Here is a 26,648-nt window from a genome sequence, read left to right as displayed (position 1 = left end):
TTGGCTTAGGACATGATCCCGAGGTCCTGGGATCGAGTCCCATATCAGGCTCCCTGCATGGAACCTGCCTCTCCCTCTGCCTATGTCTCTGCCTCTCTCTTTCTCTGTGTCTGTCTCATGAATAAATTAATAATATCTTTAAAAAACATAAAAATAAAAGGGTAAGAGTAGCTCAACAATAAAAAAAAAGTTTTCTCATAAATTTTAGTCTTCACCCAAATTACAGCTATTGATTCCTTAAAATAACAGAGATTAATATTCTCTCTTTAAAGTGTTTATTTTTTTAAAGGTTTTATTTATTTATTCATGAGAGACACAGAGAAAGAGAGAGAGGCAGAGACATAGGCAGAGGGAGAAGCAGGCTCCATGCAGGGAGCCCGATGTGGGACTTGATCCCAGGATCACGGGATCACGCCCTGAGCCGAAGGCAGATGCTCAACTGCTGAGCCACCTGGGTGTCCCTCTTTAAAGATTTTATTTTAGACACCTCTGATTACAGAGTTCAAATTAAAACTTAGGTTAATGACAACTGTGGAAAGCTGAAAACAAAGACTACCGGGATGCCTGGCGGCTCAGCGGTTGAGTGTCTGCTTTTGGCTCAGGGCGTGATCCTGGGGTCCTGGGATCGAGTTCCGCATAAGGCTCTCTGCATGGAGCCTGCTTCTCCCTCTGCCTATGTCTCTGCCTCTCTCTCTGTATCTCTCATGAATAAATAAATAACATCTTAAAGGAAAAAAAAGAGAACAAAGACTACCTTTAGACCTTCTAAAAACATAAATCCTTGAGAATAAAGGCAAATTTTATTTATTTAAACATTTTATTTTATTTATTATTCATGAGAGACATACAGAGAGAGGCAGAGACATTGGCAGAGGGAGAAGCAGGCTCCCTGTGGGGAGCACATGTGGGACTCAATTCCATGATCCTGGGATCACAACCTGAGCCAAAGGCAGATGCTCAACCACTGAGCTACCTAGGTGCCTCTAAAGGCAAATTAAAAAAAAAATTTATAGTAAGAAAGGTCAAAAGAAGATGTGACAACAATTTTACTCTCAAAGGCAATGACTTCCAAGCTTTATCTCTGAAGCCTTGACCCTGTGCATCCAAACTCCAAACTCACATCATTAACTTCCTACCAAGTGTTCCATGTGAATATTTTGACATCGTCTCAAACTAAACACTGGGGTAAATGGAACAAATACCAATCCCTCAACCATTACAAACTTCGGGCCAAACTAGCTTCCTCTGTTGATTTCCAACCCCTGGCACGCAGTCTTGAAATCACTGGTTCTTTCCTTTCTGCTGCTACTGCAACAACCCTGGGTCAGGCTCTTCATCATTACATTCACCTATAAAAGATTCCTACTGCTCTGCGTGCTTCTCTTTTCTTTCTGCCTTTAATCTATAGTACCTGAAGAATATTTTTGAATCATACTTTCTCCCCGTTACTCCTAACTTTACAAATTCTTTAATGCCAACTAGATCAAGCAAGAGTCATCTGACAGACACTGAAACTTTATAGAGATAACCTGGCTGGTCCCTTATTGCTCAGCACGCATCCTTTTTGAGGCCACAATTCAATCTTTATGTGATCAAGGCTCAATACAATATGGCTTCCAATTATCTTTCTGATTCTTCCTTTAAAACATGTCAAGGTTATGTCCCATTACAATAGTCTACTTCTCTACTAAACATCAATATTCCTCTATTCTTACATGCGGGCCACTGCCCTTGCCAAGCAGGTTCTCCTCCCACTTCCTTCAGGCCTGTCTTCCTGATCTTTCATGGCTAGGCTTAAGACCTATCTCATCTATGGATCTTGAAAATTTCTCTTCTGGTCAATTCATTATTCTTACTTACTACTAAGAAAATATTGTTTACCTAGTACCAAATGATATAAACTTAATATTTCAAATTAATATGCTGAAATACAGTTCGTGACTCCTGCCACATCTTTTCTAATGTCAATTTCTTCTCATATCAGCAAAAAAAGACAAAGTAGGCAGGATACAGGTCAAGTTTAAAAGCCACCAGGGGAAGGTGTGAAGGTGATAACTTGTAGAAAACAAACCCATCTCATGCTTTTGTAACTTCCTAAGATCATGAACTTTATTTTCCTTCTCGTTCATCCCTTCACTTAGCAATGGGACTAGCATACAGTAAGAATCCTACAAATACTGGTGAACAGTACTTTACAGAGGACTTTTTCACTCCCTTAACACAAGGCATGATTTATCTTCATTTTCCAGAGAAAAATACAGAGGATTGGAGATTCAACCAAGATAATGAAGTTAGTTAGCAGTTGGCAGAAGTGGGTCTTGGAGCCCAGGTTTTTCACATTCTTAATCTGGAATTTTTTGTAAAGGACACAGTCCACCTTGCCTATTCATTAGCTTATGCTTCTCAATGCTAGAGCAGAGCACAGCGATAAATGAGGGAGAGCAAGGGCGGAGGAGAAAGTACACAATTTCTTTTCTACCTGCTGCCTCTGTACCTCCTTTCTATTTCTCACATTAGCACAATAGCTGTTTTTCAGATACAACACAGGGCTACTTAGGCAGTAATGACACTAGATGTAGACAGGCTCCAAATCATTTCTTCAGTCTATTTTCTTTCTTTCTTTCTTTCTTTTTTTTTTTTTCAGTCTACTTTCTATAGCTCAAATATTGATTTGAGGTTCCTAGAATCTGGAACTTCACCTGGACACATGAAAGGGAAGAGCCTGGGTATGTCATGCAACTCTTCCTAATAAATGAGGAGCAACTTTATAGTGGGCAGATCAGGGAGATAGAGGTCCAAAAGATCAGAAAGGACAGGCAGATATGATCATGAGGTGATATAAAATGAATTCACTCATCTGTGAAATATGGATGATGAGAGTATCTGATGGATAAAGATGTAAGCCTCAAAAGGACAGAGATTTTGTTCTTTTTTGTTCACTGACATATTCCCAGTATATAAAGTATTCAGTAATATTTATTGAAAGAATTAAAGTATGAAGATTGTTGTAGGATTAAGTGAGAGAATATGTAAAATGCATAGTAACTGACAAATAAGAAATACCTTCTCTTATTCATGTTTATATCTGGGTATTTCCTAAGTTTCAAAAGTAGTTATAGCAGGACAAGTAGCAGTCACATGGCCATTGCTTATCCTTGTGTAAATTTCCTTTTTTTTTTTTTTTTAAAGATTTTATTTATTTATTCATGAGAGAGAGACACACACACACAGAGGCAGAGACACAGGCAGAGGGAGAAGAAGCTCCACGCACGGAGTCTGACGTGGGACTAGATCCTGGGACTCCAAGACCACGCCCCGGGCCGAAGGCAGATGCTAAACCACTAAGCCATCCAGGGATCCCCAATTTCCTATTTTTATTTAGTTTTGCAAGGACTATATAAGCATAGTGCTTTGGGATACTGATTCTTTCCAAATTATTTTCTCTTCTTTTTTTTCTTTTGGTGGGGAGGGGAAGAGGGAGATGGAGAGAGAGAATCTTTTCTTTTTTAAAGATTTTATTTGTTCATGAGAGAGAGAGAGAGAGAGAGAGAGAGAGAGAGGCAGAGACACAGGCAGAGGGAGATGCAGGCTCCATGCAGGGAGTCTGACGTGGGACTCGATCCCGGGTCTCCAGGATCATGCCCTAGGCTGAAGGCGGCGCTAAACCGCTGAGCCAACTGGGCAGCCTGGAGAGAGAGAATCTTTTTTTTTTTTTTTTTTTTTAAATTTTTATTTATTTATGATAGTCACAGAGAGAGAGAGAGAGAGAGGGGCAGAGACACAGGCAGAGGGGAGAAGCAGGCTCCATGCACCGGGAACCCGATGTGGGATTCGATCCCGGGTGTCCGGGATCGCGCCCTGGGCCAAAGGCAGGTGCCAAACCGCTGCGCCACCCAGGGATCCCGAGAGAGAGAATCTTAAACAGATTCAACACCCAGTGCGGAATGCAAACTGGTGCTCCACCTCACCACCCTGACATCATGACCTGAGCTGAAATTAAGAGCCAGATACTTAAACCAACTAAGCTACCTACGTGCCCCTCTCTCTCTCTCTCTCTCTTTTTTTTTTATAAAGACAACATATCATTTAAAATATAGAAAAATATGTAGAAAACAAAAATTACCCATAATATCACTATCCAGAGAATAGCACACAACACCATTAGATTCCCAAAGAACACCATTACCATTTTATAGACTTCCTAAAATCAATTTCTCTATTTGTAGAGGACCTGAATCCCCAAATTAGGTGAATTCCTTTCTTTCATTTCAAGTTAGCTTTAGATAGAGCCTCTCAAATCCTAGCTAGCATACCTCACTTAGCACTATCCTGAGAGTGATTATAGGGGAGTATATGAAAAATATTTTTTTTTTTTTAAATTTTTATTTATTGATGATAGTCACACAGAGAGAGAGAGAGAGAGGCAGAGACACAGGCAGAGGGAGAAGCAGGCTCCATGCACCGGGAGCCCGACGTGGGATTCGATCCCGGGTCTCCAGGATCGCGCCCTGGGCCAAAGGCAGGCGCCAAACCGCTGCGCCACCCAGGGATCCCTGAAAAATATTTTTATATTTAAAAATAAACATCTATATATAAGTATTGATATATTCCTATCTATTAAAATGCTAAGCCATGTAACTGATCTATCCCTCTCTACATATATACCTATAGAGAGATATATCTACATAGATATATATGAATGGACTAAAAGGAATGCCATCTTACGTGCTCAGCTAACGAATGCTGAAAGGCTGCACTGCGTTCTTGTTGGAATGATGCTGGGCAATCTGTCTGATAACTCTGCTGAAGTTTCCTTTACTGCCATTGTAATGGTTTCTGGTGAATACTTTTCACCCACTGTAGCTAAAAAAAGTGAGTGATAGTGCAGGACTTGGTAGATCCCAAGGAATGTGTTATTCTGCAGCTTTTATGGTAGCCAGAAGAGTTTCTAAAAAAATGTTAAGGAAAACAAGAAGATATCAACAGACAATAGCAAGTGAAGAATAATTTTAAGAGGGTACTTAAAGAAAGTAGATTTGAAGACTTATTGTGACTTGAAAAGCACAAGAAGACTACAATACGCAGTAGAAAGACCCCATCTCCACAAGGCTGATCCATTCCACCTACTCTATGCTGTGCCCACTATTGGCTTTCCTGTTTCAAGGACTGCAATCTCTCTTACAAAACTGAGTATGCATGTCATGTTAAAAATATTTAACATAAGGGCACCTGGGTAGCTCAGTTGGTTGGGCATCTTGATTTCAGCTTGGGTCAAGATCTCAGAGTCATGAGATTGAGCCCTGGTTTGGGCTCCCTGCTCAGTGGGGAATCTGCTTGAGATTCTCTCTTTCTCCCTCTCCCTCCCCACTTGGGTACCTCAAGCATGCACACTCTCTCTCAAATAAATAAATCTTTTTTTTTTTTTTTCAAATAAATAAATCTTAAAAAAAGAAAAGGTAAAGACAAGAAACTGTCCTTTACCAAAACTCAGGAGCCTGTTATCATATGGATTCATCTCCAAGTGAAGCTGTATCTGCTGTAGGAGATCCACCTCAGCTCTCAATTTTCTGTTCTAGTTCTTGGATGGACTCATGTTATACAAAAATAATGTGGAAAATTGATTTCTTGGCTTATTTCTTCTAGATTATACTAACTGCAGCTCTAGGCTGCACCTTTTAGTCATTCCTCATTTATTAGTTACTAAGAAGAAAGTTCTTCTCTTCCTGAAATCTGTGGCCTTTCATTAATAAAAAGGTCTCAAGATATTCAAAACAGAATCTATCATTATGTAACTTTTTATTTTATTTTATTATTTATTTACTTATTTTTTTTATATAATTAGATTTAATTTTTTTGAAGTAATCTCTACATCCTGTATGGGTTTGAACTTAGGACCCTGAGATCAAGAGTCCAATGCTTCACTGACTGAACCATCCAGGTGCCCCAATTATGTAATTTTTTAAAGCATTTGATATCAACTCCAATCTGAAGATCAATAGTTGGACATCCAATATTTTTTGCCAACTGTTACATGTGAAATACTGCGACAGTAGGGTTGATGATGACTTTTATGACAGAAAGATAAATATATTTTTTGTTCTTCTAAAAACGTAACCACTGATTCTAGCTGGAATTCCATTAAGCAATGGTAATGAAAGAGAGTTAATAGAAACAAAAAACTTTCTATTTAGCTCTCTTTGGGGTGACATTATTTTAAAGTCCATAAAAATTTATTTCAGAAGGTAAAGACTAAATTTACCTTATTTTCTTCTAGAAATTTCAACTTGATAGAAACATCATTACGCATTTTATCATATTTTTCCTTATGTGCTTGAAACAGATGCTGTGACTGCTCAATCTTTGGCAGAGTGTTTGCATCACGTGGTCCAAGATTCAGTTCTTCCAAATCAGTGCGATATGCGTCATACTCAATCCTGGAAAGAACAGAGTTAAGTGATGCACATTACAAAAACAGAATGAAGTAAGTTCAGGAGGTGAGTTGGAAATATATGACAGTCTTATATTATACATTGATAGACAATTCTCATACATATATTATACCTTACACTTTTAAAATCATGCATTTTTTAATACAAAGAGCTATTAATATAAGCGTGTGGGGGGGAAGCTGCCTATTAATCTTCTTAACTATTCCTCCCAAAGTACAGTATTCTGACAAGTAGAATTTCTAAAATTTAAAAAACCAGTTTAAAAAGACAGATGTCAAAACCTAATGCTAACAAGATCAAGTGATCTATTTTTCATGGAAAAATGGTAATGCTGATAAGGTAAAGCATAGAAAGATCACAGACTTCAGGATGACACACTTTAACTAGTAAAAGGAAGTTATACTGAGGGTCATCAGTCCTTAAAGTATAGTCTATAGTCTAGCCAGCAAGGTACAAGAGAAATATAATGCAAGTCACATATGTAACTTAAAATTTTCTAGTAGTGCCATTAAAATAATAAAAATTAATTTCACCCTTTAAACAATATATTTTATTTCACCCAATATACCTACAATATTATCACTGCAACATGTAATCAATGTAAAAAGATTGTTAATGAACTATTTTACCTTTTTGGAGGTAGTAATGAGTCTTTGAAATCCACTGTATATATTACACACCTATCTCATTTCAATTTAGACTACCTACCTTTCAAGGGCTCGACAGACACATATGGCTAGTGGCTACCATATGAAACAGAGCAACTCTGGATGGATTTCCATAACATTAGTATTTAGAAAATGACAATGGCATCTATTACAGAGCACTTACCACCTTGTGATCCTTTAGGTGCCTTCCCATTAATATTTTCTTACTACTAACTGAAATAGTTAACCCACCACCACCACTCCATGATCACACTGTATCTCATAATGCCTCTGTCACGGCACCTATGTAAGTACAGTACTTGGGGACTTGCTTATCAGTGATTTATCCAGCAGTCTCTATTATTCAGTACTCAGCTAAGAAGAACAATGTGAGGGATCCCTGGCTGGCTCAGCGGTTTAGCGCCTGCCTTCAGCCCAGGGCGTGATCCAAGAGTCCCGGGATCTAGTCCCATGTCAGGCTCCCTACATGGAGCCTGCTTCTCCCTCTGGCTTTGTCTCTGCCTCTCTCTCTCTCTGTCTCTCATGAATAAACAAAATCTTAAAAAAAGAAAAGAAAAGAACAATGTGACCTCTGATTTAGTAAAAATCAGCATCACAAAGCTTATGCTCTAGAACTAAAGCTCTTTATTCAATATCTAGAGTACAATCTACTCCTCTTATTCTGGCAATTAAGAATATTTTAAAGATTTATTTATTTATTTTAGAGAGAGTGCACACATGTGGAGGGTTGGGGAGAGGCAGAGGGAGAGAAAGGCAAGCAGACTCCTGGTTGAGTGCAGAGCCTAATGCAGGCAGGGCTCAATCTCACAACCTAAGGATCATGACCTGAGCCGAAACCAAGAGTCAGATACTCAACTGACTGAGCTGCCCACGTGCCCTTTAAGAATATTTTAAACAACATCAACTATATTCCAATGTGCCTTGAGGATTTATTTTTATCTTGTACTGAATTTAACAAACTTGACATTTTACGGTCAAAAAGAATCATTCATTCACTGATACATTGATTCATTCAACAAATATTAAGTGAGCCCCTTCTATGTTCCAGGCACTATACTAAAAACCAGAGCTATAATGATAAGGTTTATCTCAAAGAAACTTGCAGTCTAGAGGGAGAGAAGCTCTTGAACAACTAAAACAAAATGAGATAATGGTAACTGCCATGAGGGAGGGAGAATAAGGTACAGAGGAAATCAAAAGAATTGCCTAATTAGGTATCTCCGAACAGAATTAAAACACTAGAATTAAAATTTAAAGGATGGTAAAAGCTTCTGAGGTGGACTGTGGAGGGAAATAAAGCAATCCAGGAAGAGAAAAGCATAAATAAAAGCACAGATTCGTAAGATACCATGATACATTTGGGAAGTAATTCAGTATGTTAGAACCTCAGGTTGAAAATGATAATGGAAGGAATTAAAGTCAGACTAGGGATCCCTGAGTGGCGCAGCGGTTTGGCGCCTGCCTTTGGCCCAGGGCGCGATCCTGGAGACCCGGGATCGAATCCCACATCGGGCTCCCGGTGCATGGAGCCTACTTCTCCTTCTGCCTGTGTCTCTGCCTCTCTCTCTCTCTCTGTGACTATCATAAATAAATAAAAATTAAAAAAAATAAAAAATAAAAAAAAATAAAGTCAGACTAGCAGGCAAAACTGACATTAAGTAGCATATTAAAGGGCCACATTAAAGGGATCAGATTTAATCTGGTAGGTCAAGGGGTGGGAAGCCATTTAAGAATTCTGATATATGAGGGCATCTGGGTAGTTCAGTGGTTGAGTATCTGCCTTTGGTTTAGTTTGTGATCCTGGGGTCAAGTCGCACATTAGGCTCCCCTCAGGGAGCCTATTTCACCCTCTGCCTATGTCTCTGCCTCTCTCTTTGTCTCTCAAGAATGAATAAATAAAATCTTAAAAAAAAAAAAAAAAAAGGAACTCTGATCTAGAAAGTAACATGTTCTACTTATTCAGCATAGAAAGACTGCCCTAGTGGTAAGAAATGGAAGATGGACTGGAGTGGATTAAGAAACAAACAAGGAAACCAATTAGAAGACCATGGGCAAAGGAAAATTAGTCACTGGATCAGGACAATGGCAGTGGGGCTAAGAAGGGGAGGCAGATATAAAGATTTAGGAGGCAAGACTGACTTAGTAATGATAACAAGTTAAATTCCATGGGTCCTTCAGCCAGATTCAATGACCACTCTGGCCTTTGCTGGCTCTAATGTCTTAATCTAGTTATTTTATTTCTTTTTGTTTTCAGTTTTTCATCTATAAGTGAGAATAATAATTTCCACAAAAAATATAGAGTACCTAGGATATACCTGGTAATAACTAGTATCTTTAGAGTGCTTATTATAATGGTCAAATTAGAAGAGGTCTAGCCAGAAGTAGATAAATTAAAAACAATAAAAAATGAAGGAAAAAAAGTAGAACAAAAATAGTGATATATGATGACTTAATGTGAGGACAAATATCCTTCATTAACCTCGGAGCACACTTCTAAACAGTAAGATTAATATAAATATAATCAAAGTTGTGATACTGACCTTATATCCCTTAATTTTTACATCCAGAGTTTGTTATGGTATCAAAGTAAAACTTTCCATAAGAGCTTCTCTAACAGTGCTCATTACCACCAGGAAGAGAAGTACACTAAATTTTCAAAATGCAACTCTTCAAGGTTGCCAGTCTCAATTGAATCCCTATCAATAAAGTTAGTGATGGTTGGTTACTATATGACTGATTTTACATAAAACTTGTAGAGAACAGGTGTCCACATCTGAAAAGTCTTGACCATAATTGATTCCCTTGTTGGTGCTGCTGTGGAGAAGTGCTGAATGGGCTATTGCAAGATTTTCTTTTCTTTTTTTTTTTTTTTATTGCAAGATTTTCTATACACGGAGCACCAGAGGGCTAGGAAATACTTGTACACAATGCATAATAGGGAGCATTAAAAGGCCACCCAGATTTTTGCCTAAATTGCCACTTTTTGTGCTGATCAAATAGTTAATCCATGCCCTATAAGCCAGTAAATTCTGGTTCTGACAGAGAAGAAAATTCAGCTACTGAGAAACTTAATCTGGGGTTATTTTTAAATGTTATACCTGTGGGGCACATTTTACTATTACAACTAGTGAATTCCTCAGTTACTTCAATAAAATCACACTGTAATTTCAATAAAACAAGAATTAATTATGGGGTAAGGTCATTGTTGTTGTTAGTTTTTTTTTAAAAGATATTTATTTATTTATTTATTTATTTATTTATTTATTTATTTATTTATTTATTTATTTATTTATTTATTTATTTATTTATTTATTTATTTATTTATTTATGAGAGACACAGAAAGAGAGGCAGAGACACAGGCAGAGGGAGAAGCAGACTCTCTGCAGGGAGCCTGATGTGGGACTCGATTCTCAGACTGGGATCAAGCCCTGAGCTGAAGGCAAACGCTCAACCACTGAGCCACACCCAGGCATCCCTGTTGTTAGTTTTAAATTACACACAGAAGTCGTTAAAGGTTTCCTGATAACCAGCTATCAAATACATATAACCTGATTTATAATCCTGTTCAGAAGTTTCAAATAAACCCATATATTAGATTGAGATTTTTAAAATAGATTTTATTTATTTGAGAGATAAGAGAGGGAGTGTGTATACAAGCAGCAGAAACGGCAGAGAAAGGAGAGAACCTCAAGCAGACTCCTGGCTGAGCACAGAGCCCGATGCAGGGCTTGATCTCATGACCCAGAGATCATGACCTGAGCCCAAATCAAGGACACTCAACCGATGAGTCACCCAAGCACCCCTAGATTGAGATCTTTTTATCACACTCTACTTTAAGTCAGACAACTCAATATAAGATGTGAAAATTATTATTATTATTATTATTGAAAATTATTATTAAAGATTTTACTTTTAAGTAATCTCTACATCCAACATGGGAGTCCAACTCACAACCCTGAGATCCCAAGTCACACATTCCATCAACTGAGCCAGGCTGGCACATCATAATTTTTATTATTATTATTATTATTTTTAATTTTTATTTATTTATTTATGATAGTCACAGAGAGAGAGAGAGAGGCAGAGACATAGGCAGAGGGAGAAGCAGGCTCCATGCATCGGGAGCCCGACGTGGGATTCGATCCCGGGTCTCCAGGATCACGCCCTGGGCCGGCGCCAAACCACTGCGCCAGGGATCCCTATTATTTTTTTAAAAGATTTTATTTATTTATTTTATTTATTTATTCATGACAGAGAGAGAGAGAGAGAGAGAGAGAGAGAGAGAGAGGCAGAGACACAGGCAGAGGGAGAAGCAGGGATCCCTATTATTTTTTTAAAAGATTTTATTTATTTATTTATTTATTTATTTATTTATTTATTTATTTATTTTATTTATTTATTTATTCATGACAGAGAGAGAGAGAGAGAGAGGCAGAGACACAGGCAGAGGGAGAAGCAGGCTCCATGCAGGGAGCCCAATGTGGGACTCGATTCTGGGACTCCAGGATCATGCTCTGGGCCTAAGGCAGGAAGGAAAAAACTAAACTGCTAAGCCACCCAGGGATCCCCACATCATAATTTAAAAAATTTTTAAAATAGATATGAAATTTGAGATAAATCTAGTTCAAATTTGAGACTGAATGATTAAAAGTAAAAGGAAGAAAGCAAACAGGCTCTCATTTTGGCTTTGAAATTGGCTCCAAGTGAGCAAGCAAACCTTTTAACCTCTAGAGGCTTATTTTTCTCTTCTACAAATTAAAAAATAACTTGTGTACTGTTCAGTGACTCATCTAATGATCTAATGAATTTTTCTTTCTTTACTATGGGTTAATATTTGAAAAAAAAAAAACTAAAAAAAATTTTAAATTAAGCTATATGCCCAACATGGAGCTTTGAACTCACAATCCCAAGATTAAGAGTCACATGCTCTACTGACTGAGCCAGCCAGTCAGTCACCCCATAATATGGGTTAATTTTTTTTGGGGGGGGCTAATGTTTTTAAAAGCATCTTAAAATAATGGCCAAAGTGAAAGATATTATATCCTTTAAACAAAACATATTTTAAAATATACTAAACAAAAATACACTTTAGGTACTAAAAATATTTTCAGGATAAGTGGACAGTTACAAAGTACAGAAACAAATCAGATTCAAGTAGTTCTTGACTAGAAGGTAGAAGAGGGTAGTTTTAGAACCAAAGAATTTTCATCTTCAAAACCCACAAATATTAATCTGAAAGGCTAGAAAATAAGAATTCTTAAAAGAATTAAAGAGATAAAAGGAAAAGGGTATTCATTATGAACAAAGCAAGACATCACAAGTAAGGAACAGATTTGGAAAAGAACCAAATAAATTTTATAAAAATAAAAAATATACAGAATATTCTTTTGAAAAATACAATGTCCACAAAAAGATTTAAATAGAGACTGGAGAATCAGTTACTACCAGTGTTACTAAAGGGACTCCTACTGAAGGGTAGGAGAAATTCCTGAGAAATTCCTTCAGTGTTATTGAGGGATATCCTTTTTTTTTTTTTTTTTTAATTTTATTTATTTATTAATGAGGGACACACACAGAGAGAGGTAGAGACAGGCCGAGGGAGAAGCAGGCTCCATGCAGGGAGCCTGATGCGGGACTCAATCCTGAGTCTCTAGGATCACGCCCTGGGCTGAAGGCGGCACTAATCACTGAGCCACCCGGGCTGCCCTATTGAGGGATGTCCTATTGATGGATTCCTTCCGTTTATTTTTTCCATCTTGGATTTTTTTTTTTTTTTTAGATTTTATTTATTTTAAAGAGAGACAGAGAGCGTGTGAACAAGTGAGAGGAAGGACAGAGGGAAAAGGAGCAGCAGATTCCCCACTGAGCAGGGAGCCTGATGCAGGGCTTAATCCCAGGACCCTGAGATCAGGACCTGAGCAGAAGGCAGACACTTGGCCAACTGAGCCACCCAGGCATCCCACCACTTTCTGATTTTAATACTGTGTTAGCAAATAATTAAAACAATAGGGAAAAGCAAAAAACCAAGTCCATGATCTAAATAGGACACAGACCACATCTCTACCCTTCTCCTACCAAACAGCCACAGCTATTTATCTTGACCTTCATTTCCAAGTCATTAAAAACCACATGTTAATACTAAACCTAAAATTACAAACACAGAATAACATAGAAGCATCTCTTGTGAAAAGATTAAAAGTTAATTTTCCAAGGGTTTTGGGCTTTCAGTTATGTGAAGCATAAGGAAATATATATAAGAATAAGCACTCAAAAACTAGATGAGTTTAGAGTTTTCATAGCCATTTCTCATATTATTAAACTAGGGTAAGGGGCCAAAACATAAATTTATACTTCTAAAAGTTATAGTTTGCATTTAACCTCAACTATGCTACAAAAAAAATGGGATAGGAAGTAAGGATTTCAAATGTTCAGAGGAAAAAAATTCAAAGTAAATCAGAATAAAATGAAGGGGAGAAAAATAGTGCCTGGAATCAAAAGTTGAAAAATGCTACTGCTGATCTGCTAAAATGTACTTAGCTTACCTAACAGGATGGTTATAATGAGTGTATCTGTGCATGTTTATAAAATGTTTGAAAACACTGCATTATAAACAGCTATGAAAATACATAAGAGTTTGAAGCTAATTATAACCTAGGTAAGTGGAAGGCTAGGAAGTTGGTATCCACAACATAAAATCATGGAAGCAGAAATGAGCTTCTTTAATGAAGAGAAAGTGAAACTGTAAATCTGGCTATTGCACTGCTTCTACTGGGAAGCAGCAGTAATAAGAATGAAAAGAGAGGCTTAAGGCCAGATTATAGAGGGCACCTAGGATCTACCTAGTAGAACACAAGGCCCTATCCTCTTCTAAGGAAGCTGGAACTAGGAGATCCTCCATCTCTCTATTCTCTAACAGGCAGGTTGGGCACATAACCAAGGCTCAATGAGATATTCTCTAGACAATGAATCAAAATATTGAGGGGCCTTTTGGAAATGACTTATGGTGGCCATGGCAACATCAAGTACCAGAGGTACCCAGCATCAGGGTCCTAATCAGATTCTTCTGAGGCAGGAATTCTGAGGAATTTTGATTCCTGCTTGTTTCTAGAATCTGCTCTTCTGCCTTTCTCTTAGTTCTATCTACTGCATTCTTTTCCTGCCTGTATTAGCCAAAGCTGATTTCTAACATATATAACCTAAAACCTCACCTGAATTATATACCATATGTAAGGAGACCATATAATGAAAATTTACACCTACCTGGCACTTTCATATTGTTTCACAGTCATTAATGTATCTTCAATTGTTTTATTCACCAAAGTGTTCACACTGGCAATAAAAAAATTAATGGCTCCAAGAAGAGTCTCCCCATTTTTAGCCAGTAGCTTCTGGGTATCTGCATTATAGCCAAATTCTTCCTACAACAAGAAAATCACCTTAACATATCCACTTATTAGTGAATGTGACAAAGAAGTCTTAAACATATCATTAATGGGAAAATATTTGATTTAGAGAATATTTGATTTAAAACATTTAGCTATAGAAGTTTTCTTCTTTTAATGTTTAAATAAACAAATCTAAATCACAGCTAGCTATATAATTACCAGAAAAGTTTTGTAAACCAAAATTGTCATCAGCTCAGATGTATAGCTAGAATCAAATAATTTTAAAAAGTTAAACTACTTTGTACTAGAAAGAATATTTTCATTTCCATGTTTTGTTTCTATTATACTGTAAGCACAGCTGTTAAGAAGAAAAATATAGCAGATTATTAATCAGAGAAACCATAACTTTCACAACCAAATTAGGTTAACAATTGACTAAAACTTTCAGACATAGACACATTGCAATTTCTGTGTTTTGACATAATCTCTTCGGTGTATAAATATTAACAATGCACATTTCTTGTAAACTCAGGGACTAGTTGACTCCCCAGCTCAGGTCTATGTAGGTGCACAGCTGGGGAAGGATCACTCAACACCAGTTCGAGTTCATTCTCTCTGAATAAACTGAGTTTTGGCTTAGAAAACATTACATATGACTCCTTCAGATATGGCAAGTACTAACTAAATTTTCAGTAGTTGAAAGACTGGAAAACTTTAACAGATTATCAGGACACATCTGGACAAATAAAAAAAATCTGATCATAGCTTATTGTAAGATTTATTCTTCAACTTGAGAATTCTGAAGTTTGTTATGCAACACTTTTTAATTTAAGCTGTAAAAAAGCAATATGAAATTAAATAAAATCTTAGAAAATGCAAGTTTAATGCTAGTGCTATAGATATAATTAAATTTCTAGGTCATAAAATAGCCAATAATTAATAAATAGCAGGAGAATAAAATTATCTTGTGCTAAAACCATTTTCCATTTAAGAGAGATCCAAGTAACTTTTTTTTTTTTTTAAAAAAGATTTATGTATTTGAGAGAGAGAGAAGGAGCATGCATATGCGTGCATACAAGTCAGGGGATGGGCAGAGAGAGAAGGAGAGAGAGAATCTCAAGCAGACTGCCCCCTGAGTGCGGAACCTGACCTGGAGATCCATCCTAGGACCCTGGGAGATCATGACCTGCGCCAAAATCAAGAGTTGGATGCTCAACTGACTGAGCACCAACCAGCTGCCCCAACCCTGTTCATTTCTAAAAATTCTCAATACCCAGAATTTCACAGAATTAACATTAAGAATGCCACAAATCCTAATTTAGCCACAGAGAGAGACCTATACAACCTAGAAGGCTACTCTTTTACTAAAAACAAACAAAATACCCTGGAGCAGAGTAAGATGAAATAGCAGCAGACTGAAAAGTTGTATAGCAGAATTTGGATACTATATTTATAATGAAGAAACAGGCCTATATTCAAAGCAGACAGGAAGAGTGAACTGCCATTGTTCTGTTTCATAAATGTAAATCCCACCTGTAATTCCGTGAAGAAAATATAAAACTTTAAAAAAAGAAAAAAAAAAAGAAGAAAATATAAAACTTAAGATTTTAACATACAATTTGAAAAGTTAACTGGCTAGAATAAAAAAGCTTGTTTTTAATAGTAAGGTATGAGACACAGTATAGTAGCAAAAGATATAAAATTGGGGCACTAGAAAGAAAGGAATATACATATGTATATGCATTATAAGAAACACAAAAATAATTAAATATGCTTTTTAGCATTGAAAATAAGTAAAATATGATTCATAAACTTCATTTAGTTAATAAGTTGTTTTAGTATTTTCGGTTGGACAGGGACATTTTATACATTATTATAAATTGCCTTAACAATTACAAATAAACTAAACATAAAGTAATTTTGTGAACAGGGCTGTGGTTTTAATCTGCCACTGAACAGGGAAAGCCAATATAATTCCTTAATCTCAATATCTGCTTGCTTTATTTTTTTTTAATTTTTTAAATTTATTTATGATAGTCACAGAGAGAGAGAGAGAGAGAGAGAGAGAGAGGCAGAGACACAGGCAGAGGGAGAAACAGGCTCCATGCACCGGGAGCCCGACGTGGGATTCGATCCCGGGTCTCTGGGATCGCGCCCTGGGCCAAAGGCAGGGGCCAAACCACTGCGCCACCCAGGGATCCCCTCTGCTTGCTTTATACAGAGAGAGAAAACGAAGTTTCAAAATATTTGAAAATTTTTTCTCTTTAGCAGCTTCTACATCATTTACAACGTTTATCAGATATAAATGACATCTGTCTCCCCTTAAACTTCTACATCAGGACTAAATAACGGAAACATCTGGATCTAAAACATCCAATTTTAGTGCTATAAATTATTGCCTAATTAATAACAAGTGGGTTAATTTAAAAAACACATGGCAATTAAGGAATACAGATAACACTACTGACAGGTACTAGTTGATAATTGATAATAATATGGATTATGTGAACTTTTCTTTTTCTTTTTTTTTTTTTAAAGATTTTATTTATTCATGAGAGACACAGAGAGAGGGAGAGGCAGAGACACAGGCAGAGGGAGAAGCAGGCTCCATGCAGGAAGCCCCATGTGGGACTCAATCCTCGGTCTCCAGGATCACGCCCTGGGCTGAAGGCGGCGCTAAACCACTGAGCCACCGGGGCAGCCCCATGTGAACTTTTCAAATCTTGAAGTATATGCTACCTTCTAAATTGAGAAAAAAAAATTTTTTTAATGAGTTGAAGTGCCATGGCATAACAGAACTGGGGGTCAGAGGCATGTGATAAAATGGTAAAAATCTAGTTTGGAAGTTCATATGTTGATTCTGCTACTGACTGGATTTATCTATTTTGTTAAATTTTTTGTGTGTCAATTTCTCAGTAATAATATGAAGATAATTCTCTTACAAGTTTGATAGGAAGTGTGATGAGATAACCTGCATAAAGTTTCTGATAGATGACAGGCATTTAAAAAGTTTCAGGAGATTTGCTTTTTCTTCTGCTGGATACTGCTTGTTTCTCTAGAAGATGAAAGAACTGAACTAATCTTGGGATGCCTGGGTGGCTCAGTGGTTGAGCATCTGCCATCAGCTCAGGGCATGATCCTGGGATCCTGGGATCGAGTCCCACATCGGGCTGCCTGCATGGAGCCTGCTTCTCCCTTTGCCTGTGTCTCTGCCTCTCTTTGTGTTTCTCTCATGAATAAATAAAATCTTTAAAAAAAAAAAAAAAAAAAAGAACTGAACTAATCTTTAAATTCTTCAACTTCCAAATGCTCCAATCACAAAACAGCTATCATAACCATCATACTTTATCCAGTGTCACTATGTGCCATACGTGTGCTAATTACTGTCAAGGAGTCTCAGTTAATATGTCATAAGGTAGGAGGAAGTGGACACCAGCTCTTCATCACTGCGCTATAAATTTTTTTCTCAAAAAGAATCAACAGGCAAAGAGAGTTACTTTGCTGGCTTTCGTGATTGATCCTGATGACCAAGGGAAAGGAAACTGGACTGCTAAGGAAGAGTATGCCTGGAATACAGGCAACCTCTTAGGGCATCTCTTAGTACTACTATCTTGCTCTGTGATTAATGTCAATAGAAAACAACACCACCACATTTCAGTCAGGACTACTAATGGCCTGGACCCTTCAGGAAGGAAGGTTTGGGTCACCCCACCAGGCAAAGAACTGACTGGATGAGGTGTGAACCGAGAGCCAATGTAATACGGAATGACTTCGGTGGAAGCTAACACTTCGTGACTATCTGTAGAAATGAAGACTATAATTATTGTATTTCTTCCTTATTTTGTTATGTTCATGTATGTATAAAGCAGATAACTTCATTTTCTTCCCTCTCATATGCCCTTAGCATATAACATAAGATGTATTATTAATTTTACATCATAGTATTTAACTAACAGGATATCAAGGAAAAAAGTGAACATCACTCAAGGACTCTGCTAACTTTTCCCCTCTTGTGGGGAAAAGGTTAGTCTATCTTTGATAGTATGCAGGATAGTCATATCATATTAGGTGAAAGTAAGGCTCTCTTACTGCCTTTACTTGGAGATTAAGTATGGTTTAAGGATACATGTATAATTGTTGCTAGCCTGATGAAGGGTAGACTGTGATGGTTAATTTTATGTGTCAACTTAAATTAGCCAGTTGTTTGCCAGTTGTTTGGTCAAACACTAGTCTAGATGTCACTATGAAGGTACAGATTTTGTAGATGTGATTAACATTTGCAATGAGAAACATTATAAATAACACTTTTTAAAAAAGATTTTATTTATTTATTCATGAGAGACACACACACAGAGAGGCAGAGACATAGGCAGAGAGAGAAGCAGGCTCCATGCAGGGAGCCTGATGTGGGACTTGATCCCAGGACTCCAGGACACACCCTGGGCAGAAGGCAGGCACTAAACCACTGAGCCATCCAGGGATCCCCTATAAATAACATTTAAAGTTGACCTTAAAGAGATTATCTTCCAGAATGTGGGTGGACTTCAATCAATTAGTTGAAGACCTTTAGAACAAAAAGACAGGTTTCCCAGAGAATAATTCTGCCTTAAGACTAGAAATCTGGCCTTGGTTTCTTTTTCTTTTCTTTTTTTTTTTTTTTTTTAATTTTTATTTATTTATGATAGTTACAGAGAGAGAGAGAGAGGCAGAGACACAGGCAGAGGGAGAAGCAGGCTCCATGCACCGGGAGCCCGATGTGGGATTCGATTCCGGGTCTCCGGGATCGCGCCCTGGGCCAAAGGCAGGCGCCAAACCACTGCGCCACCCAGGGATCCCTGGCCTTGGTTTCTAAACTACTAACCCACCCTTCGTATTTCAGATTTGCCAAGCCCCTCAACTATGGGAGCAAATTTCTTAAAATAAATCTCTGTGTATTATGTACATACCTCCTATTGGTTTTGTTTCATTGGAAAATCATAATTAAAAACACCCATCTATAAATACTGATTCTGAATTTCAAATAGTCTCTAAAAGGTTCCAGTTTACCACTATTTTCATATTTATAAATACGAATTAGAAAGTTCAGTAAATTTTCTATTTCTTAATTATTTCCTTCAAATCACTTCTGTGTACATATTTGCCTTTAGTATTTGTTCACTAACAAATCATATCAAGTATATTTTGGTGCATAAGCCATCATAAAAGAATATAGCATGTCCTTTTAGCAAAATAGGATAGTTCAATTTCTTGTTGAAAAATGTCGCATGGGGGTACCTAGGTGGCTTAATTGGTTGTGTCTGACTCTTGATTTTTGGCTTAGGTCATGATCTCAGGGTGGTGGGATAGAGCATGGAGTGGGGCTCTGTACTGAGCATGGAGTCTACTTGTCCCTCTCCCTCTGCCCCACCCTCCACTCACCTGTGTGTATGTGTGCACATGCATCCTCTTTCTAAAATGAATGGATAAATAAAATCTTAAAAAAAAATGTTGCATGATAGACTCATGCCTGTTGAACAACTAACTAGATAGATAAAAATACCTGTGATGATTAATTTTATATGCCAACTTGGCTGGGCCACGATGTCCAGATCTTGGTCAAACATTCTGGCAATTTCAGTGAAGGTGTTTTTTTTAATGAGATTAATATTTAAATTGGTGGAGAGTGATGAAAGAAGGCTGAGACCACCCTCCACAAGAGGTAGGCCTCATCCAATCAACTGAAGACCTTAATAGAACAAAGACTGAATTCCCTGTAGCAAGAAGGAATTCTGCTAACAGATTGCCTTTGCACTCAAACTGCTACTCTTCCTTGAGTCTCTCTCTAGTCTGCCAGCCTACCCCACAGGTTTTACATGTATCAAGACTCCAAATCCTGTGAACCAATCTTTTAAAATACATCTCTCTATATATCTACTTATCCTGTTGGTCCTGTTTGTCTACAGAACTGGACTAATACAGTACCACATTTCCTTTTTGTCCTTAAAAATTCAGTGACTCTTGAATTTAAGAAAATTTATCTGGGATATCATCAGAAGACTTACAAACTGGGATTTCACTCATATTATCTATTTTGCCATCATCATTGAGTCAATGCTGCTGTCCCTCTGCAGTTCTCTTCTGATTTTGTCTAATAACTGTGAAATATCTTCCTTTGGTGTTGTCTTCTCTTTGCCATTACGGGCAAAAAATGAAAAATTCTAAATTTTCAACTATGTTGCATAAACGTGAGGAAAAAAAAAAAAAAGACTACAAAGAGTAGTAGTACAGGGGATCCCTGGCTGGCTCAGCAGTTTAGTGCCTGCCTTTTTTGGCCCAGGGTGTGATCCTGGAGTCCTGGGATCGAGTTCTGCATCGGGCTGCCTGCATGAGGCCTGCTTCTCCCTCTCTGCCTGTCTCTCTGCTCTCTCTGTGTCTCTCATGAATAGATAAATAAAAATCTTAAAAAAAAAAAAAAGTATTACATCATTTTTAAAGGTGATGCCATCATTCTTTTATCATCTTAGTAATTTTTAACATTGGAAATAATGGATGAATAATGATGAAATAATTCCCAAGATGATAACATAGTTAAGTGTTTTAAGATCATTCACATCCCATACTGTGTCTTTTACTTCCAATGGACCTGTATGGCAGTTGCAAGATAAAAAGTTGTATTCTGGAGGTGCCTGCCTTCCGCTCAGGTCATGATCCTGGGGTTCTGGGATCAAGGCCTAAGACAGGCTCCCTGTTTAGCAGGGAGCTGGCTTCTCCCTATCCCTCTACCCCTCCCTCCAATTCATGTTCTCTAGCTTGCTTTGGTCTCTCAACTAAGTAAATAATCTTTTTTAAAAAGTTTTATCATCTGGGGGCACCTGGGTGGCTCAGTGGTTGAGCGTCTGCCTTTGGCTCAGGGCATGATCTCTGGGTTCTGGGATCAAGTCACACTTCAGGCTTCCTGCAGGGAGCCTGCTTCCCCCTCTGCCTATGTCTCTGCCTCCTCTGTGTGCTTCTCATGAATAAATAAATAAAATCTTAAAAAAAAAAAAGTTGTTTTCTGCTAATAAAAACAAATACATTTTCTCATTGGAATAAAACTCATGAATTATTAATCCTTACAAAGGGTTAGAGAGTTCAAATAAGAAATTCAAAAATTAAAACTAGGTCTAATGGACTTGAATACTGAAGATTAAACTCTCAGTTCTGTTAAAAAGAAAAAAAAAGGATTTGACACCAAGAAAAGATAACAGAAGTACCTACTAGCTAAGACTGAGCATTAAATGAGCTAATACATACATAAATCATGTAGAACAATATCTGGCATATAGTAAACCCCCAATGTGTATTAACTATTATAATTAACAGGGTCTACTGAGTGCAGCATTGCTGATAACACTGCTACAACACTTCCTCAGACCCTATACCCGGGCTACCTCTTTCCATACTGTGGGGTTTTCTCTGGATCACAGACCCTCTAAAGATCCCATTTAAAAGAAATAGCAAGAGATCATGGAGAAACAGACATAGTTATGGCCTCCCCATGTACACGCAAAGGTGAGCCCCACCTAGAGCTGCCTCCTTCTGGCCTGTTGGTACATGTCCTTGGCTATGAAAACAAAATAAGAATGTATATGTTCATATATACAAAACATAAACTATATACATAAAATATATATAACTTTCAGCTCTACCTCTTCTTAAAAAAGATTTTATGAGAGAGTAGGCACAGGTGTATGCATGAGCAGGGAGAGGGGCAAATGGGGAGGGAGAGGGACAAGTAGACTTCTCCCTGAGTGTAGAGCCTGACATAAGCTTCACCATCTTAATTCCACAACTCTTGAGATTCTGACCTGAGCCAAAAGCAAGAGTCAGATCGTCAACCTACTGAGCTACCCATGTGCCCCACAGCTCTCTATCTTTTATTTGTTTTTTTTTTTTTTTAATTAATTTATTTATTTATTCATGAGGGACACAGAAGGAGAGAGAGGCAAAGACACAGGCAGAGGGAGAAGCAGGCTCCATGCAGGGAGCCCGACGTGGGACTCGATCCTGGGTCTCCAGGATCACGCCCGGGGCTGAAGGCGGCGCTAAACCGCTAAGCCACCGGGGCTGCCCTCTTTTATTTGTTTTGTGATAAAAATTACTTGACCTCTCCTGGCTTCAGTTTCCTCATCTATAAAATGGGGATAACATTTCTTCTAGTGTTGGGTTAGATAAATTATTAAACATAATGGTTATAAAGAACCCAGCCCTTTACACTCAACTGCAGCTGTTACCCGATTGATTAGCTTCCCAAATATTAGATTAGTTCGTCTATCTAGTGACTCAGAATTGAATCTCTGTATTCTTATGAAATGATATTGTCATCTCTAGCCAAACTTTCTTTTTTAAGATTCTAGATATTATCACATAACTTAATGCTCTAAATTATCTAACTCTTTAAGTTAGAAGTCTGTTGGTAAGGGATTTCTACACCTTTTGGCTTCAGGTGAGGGGAAAAAAAAAGACATCAAAGAAGTCACTTAAGACAAATTCTTAGGAATGCTTTGCTGAATACTTATAGAGATATGGTAGAGATGTAATTTCATAATTATTCTAAAATTCTTAATTTCTAAAACTCACAGTTTATATTAATGATTTCGGTAAAAGTAGATCATGAATCCAGTCAAGCAAGTTACCATTTGTTCAAGACATTTGGAGAATAGGTAGGAGATTTTCAGTAGGTATCTGAATTTGCTTTTTAACCCAAGCTTATATACACACAGCTATGATTTTTTTCTAGACTCAGGCAAGCTGAGTACTTTCCTTTTCCTTTCCCCTAACCAAGTTCCCTTCTCCTGAAACCTCTAGCTGACATCTCTAGTCATCTGGGCCTTCTTAAAAATTACATGAAATATCTTAAAAGAACATCAATTCCAATTTTATTAAGAGTTAAGCAAATCAGAAATGTAACAAATTATATCTTAGAATATTATTGCCATTCTCCTCCTCCATACTCCAATAGTTATTTAAAATAATCTTACATGGAGTTCTAGTGACTTCAAACTCAGGTCAGCAAATGCATCTCCAAGTTGCCTTTGAGTATGCACCATCTGGAAAAGCTGGGTCGACAATGTCTGAGCCAGTCTTAAGATATTTTCGTATTTTTTCTTGTTATCTCTTAATATATCAATCTGAGCTTCAAGTTCAAGGTCCACAGTTCTTGATCCACGGCCTAGCTTCTCAGAGATAATTTGTCGAGTGCACTAAAAGTGGAAAGATGCACTTTGTTTAGGAAAAAAAAAAGAACAAAAGAGAAAGGAATAATATAGCAGTCCAAAGTACAAATGTATTTGGCATATACCATTTTTGGCTTCAGACAAACTACCCTTAAAAAACTGAAAATTGTCAGCTCACTTAGAAGTTTATCAAGATTCAAAACAAAATTACCAGACATCTCCAATGACTATTACTAATCAGAGGACGTTTAAAGACTTAGCTAATTTATATATTTCTAGATGAACTCCCTCACATAATCAAATTTCAGGCTTATCAACTTGACTAGATTATTTACAACAACTGAGATACTTGGCATTGATTTAAGAAGATTAGTGGGCTGTAATATCGAAATAATAAGCACACCAAAATTCTATTCTCCTGTTGGTTTCAAATACTTTTTTTCCTTCTATCTTCCTCTTAAGTAATCGTGTGTATGTGTGTGAATAGGAGGAATGAAGGGAAGAAAGGAAGGAAAAACAGGTAAGAGGAGGAGGTGGGGAAGGGTGCAGAGAGAGGAAGGGGAAGAAGGGAAGAGAGAGGAGGGAAGAAGAAAGAAGAGAAAGAGGTAGAGATTAGACATTCCTGAATTCTTTTACTTCTGTCCAGAAGGAATGGTATTAAATTATGCTATTCTGTCTTGCCCCAGAAATAATGATAAGGGAAATTTTTGTTAGCAGTAAAAAATTATAAAAAACTTCATTACTTAATATGTTTTGAGAGTAACCATATAGGGCATTAATATACTCTTCATCATTTAAAGTTAAAAAAAATTTTTAACAAAAATATTCTTTTTTTTTAACAAAAATATTCTTAAGAAGTAATACATAAATATTATAATTTTAAAAATTTGGGGATGCCTGGGTGGCTCAGCAGTTGAGCATCTGCCTTTATTTAGCTCAGGGCATGATCCCCCTGGTCCTGGGATCGAGTCCCGCATCAGGCTCCTGCAGGGAGCCTACTTCTCCCTCTGCCTCAGTCTCTGCCTCTCTCTGTGTTTCTCATGAATATATAAAATAAAATAAAATAAAAAATAAAATTTGAAAATTTGCTCTTTTATCTTTTCTTTCATAGTTTTGGTTACACAATTGATATCTATTCCAAAGTTTAAAATAATGAATGAAATAAAAGGTGAATTTCCTCTTCTTTCCTTTTAATCCCACTAAATAACAGAAAACTACTATTAACAGTTTGATGGATAGTCTAGACTCTTCTTTAAACCTCTAAACTCACATATAGGGCAGCCCCGGTGGCGCAGCGGTTTAGTGCCGCCTGCAGCCCAGGGCGTGATCCTGGAGACCCTGGATCGAGTCCCACATCAGGCTCTCTGGATGGAGCCTGCTTCTCCCTCTGCCTGTGTCTCTGCCTCTCTCTCTCTCTCTCTGTGTCTCTATGAATAAATAAATAAAATCTTTAAAAACAAAATAAATAAAAATAAACTCACATATATAGTATTATTGAAGTAAAAATGAGACTGGATTATGCTATACATAATATCCTGAGTATTTTTCCTCTGATAAAATATCTTGAGATTTTTCCTTGTCAATACATATAAATCTTTATTTATCCTTCTAATGCTAGTATATCAAATTCATATACTACTTTATTTATCCTTCTAATGCTAGTATATCAAATTCATATACTACTCATGTTTTTCTATTAAGAACTAAAATGAATTCCCTGACACATTCTCTATTATCATCAATTAAGGATCTTTGTGAGTAAATACTTAAAAATAAAGTTCCTTTTTTTAAAAGGTAGAGAAATTAACTATATATAAAATTATAGGAAAGGTGAGAGGCTAAACTCACAGAAGAGAGATAAAACTATTCCTATGGAAAACATATGAACATACACACTCTTAGGAGATGAAAATCACATCAGGAAAAAAGCTTAACTGAAGGACTTTGTAATTATAATGAGGAAAACATCAGCATGAAATAATATCTGAAATGGTAACAAGATGAAGGAGATATGCCACTTCTCATCCACACCAAGACTTTCCCTCTGCAATATTATCAGAGATTTACTCCATCAGAGATTTACTCCATCTGAACGCCAAAGCATATGGTACCTTTCATAGCAACCCAGATAAAATAGTCTGTTGCAAGTCAAGAAGCTAGAATTCACTGAAGAAGCTTGACAGACTAAGTAAAATGAAAGAAATGCCTACCGTTGTCTAAGTGGCCATTTGTTCCCAGAAATAATGGTTACAAGCAGACAGCAGGGTCAAAGGTTAAATGAAGGAATGTTTTTTGTTTCCAGGAAGCCAAAGTAGTAAGCAGCATAAGGCAACAGTGATTATGAAGCATATTAAAAACTTGATGCTGGAAACAAGCGTTGAAACGGGCCTTTCCAACCTTGTATTCCAATACAGATAATGTACAATCCTAAGGACAATCTATGTAATTTGGAAGTGAGAGTCTCCAGAACACCTACTTTGCTGAAAATGCAGATGACTTACAATGAGCTGGAAGTCCTATTCAGTATTCTATACTTAGAAATTAAGAATCTATTTTGAAGATAAGACAAATGGAGCAAGGTTAAAGGGACAGGAAGAAGCAAAAGTAAATTACTACTCTATGGAGATCTCTTACTCGGGGAGGGTGGATGTAATAAAGTGACAAACACTGTAGAAAAAACTATGAATCACCATCGTACAGGTCATGAGTTTATAAGATAGTCACTGTGTATTCTGAGTATTTAAATAGTACCAAGAACTTTTTCTGTAATACCAAAAAGTGAACAAAAAACACTTAAGTACAAGAAAAAGGATAATTTCATGGCAAAAGCTGATAGATGAAAGAGTTATGAAGAGTGAAGGATAGGAAAGAAGGAAGCATAAAAGAAAATACTAGAAATTGAATGAGGGGAATAGGTCAATCATAAATGAATAAGGCATTAGGATAAGAAA

General features: G+C 37.1%; 1 protein-coding gene across 17 annotated transcripts in view; it reads right to left on the bottom strand.

Moving 5' to 3' along the window:
- ARFIP1 (ARF interacting protein 1) overlaps window positions 1-26,648 on the bottom strand; it is a 131,480-nt gene that overhangs the window by 23,344 nt on the left and 81,488 nt on the right. For 16 of the 17 annotated variants that reach the window (XM_072773663.1, XM_072773674.1, XM_072773661.1 and 13 more), the window contains 3 exons: window positions 23,503-23,724; window positions 14,379-14,536; window positions 6,260-6,434 (listed from right to left, as the gene is read on the bottom strand). In XM_072773663.1, coding sequence (XP_072629764.1) covers window positions 6,260-6,434; window positions 14,379-14,536; window positions 23,503-23,724 — 555 coding nt within the window. Of the gene's footprint in view, window positions 1-4,725; window positions 4,949-6,259; window positions 6,435-14,378; window positions 14,537-23,502; window positions 23,725-26,648 lie in introns of all 17 variants that reach the window. The other variant, XR_012006152.1, reaches the window with a different exon arrangement.

The sequence above is a fragment of the Canis lupus genome, chromosome 13, assembly GCF_048164855.1.
Source record: "Canis lupus baileyi chromosome 13, mCanLup2.hap1, whole genome shotgun sequence".
NCBI classification, from domain to species: Eukaryota; Metazoa; Chordata; class Mammalia; order Carnivora; family Canidae; genus Canis; species Canis lupus.
The sequence above is the reverse complement of the archived record's forward strand: the minus strand, read 5'-3'. Positions and strand labels throughout refer to the sequence as shown.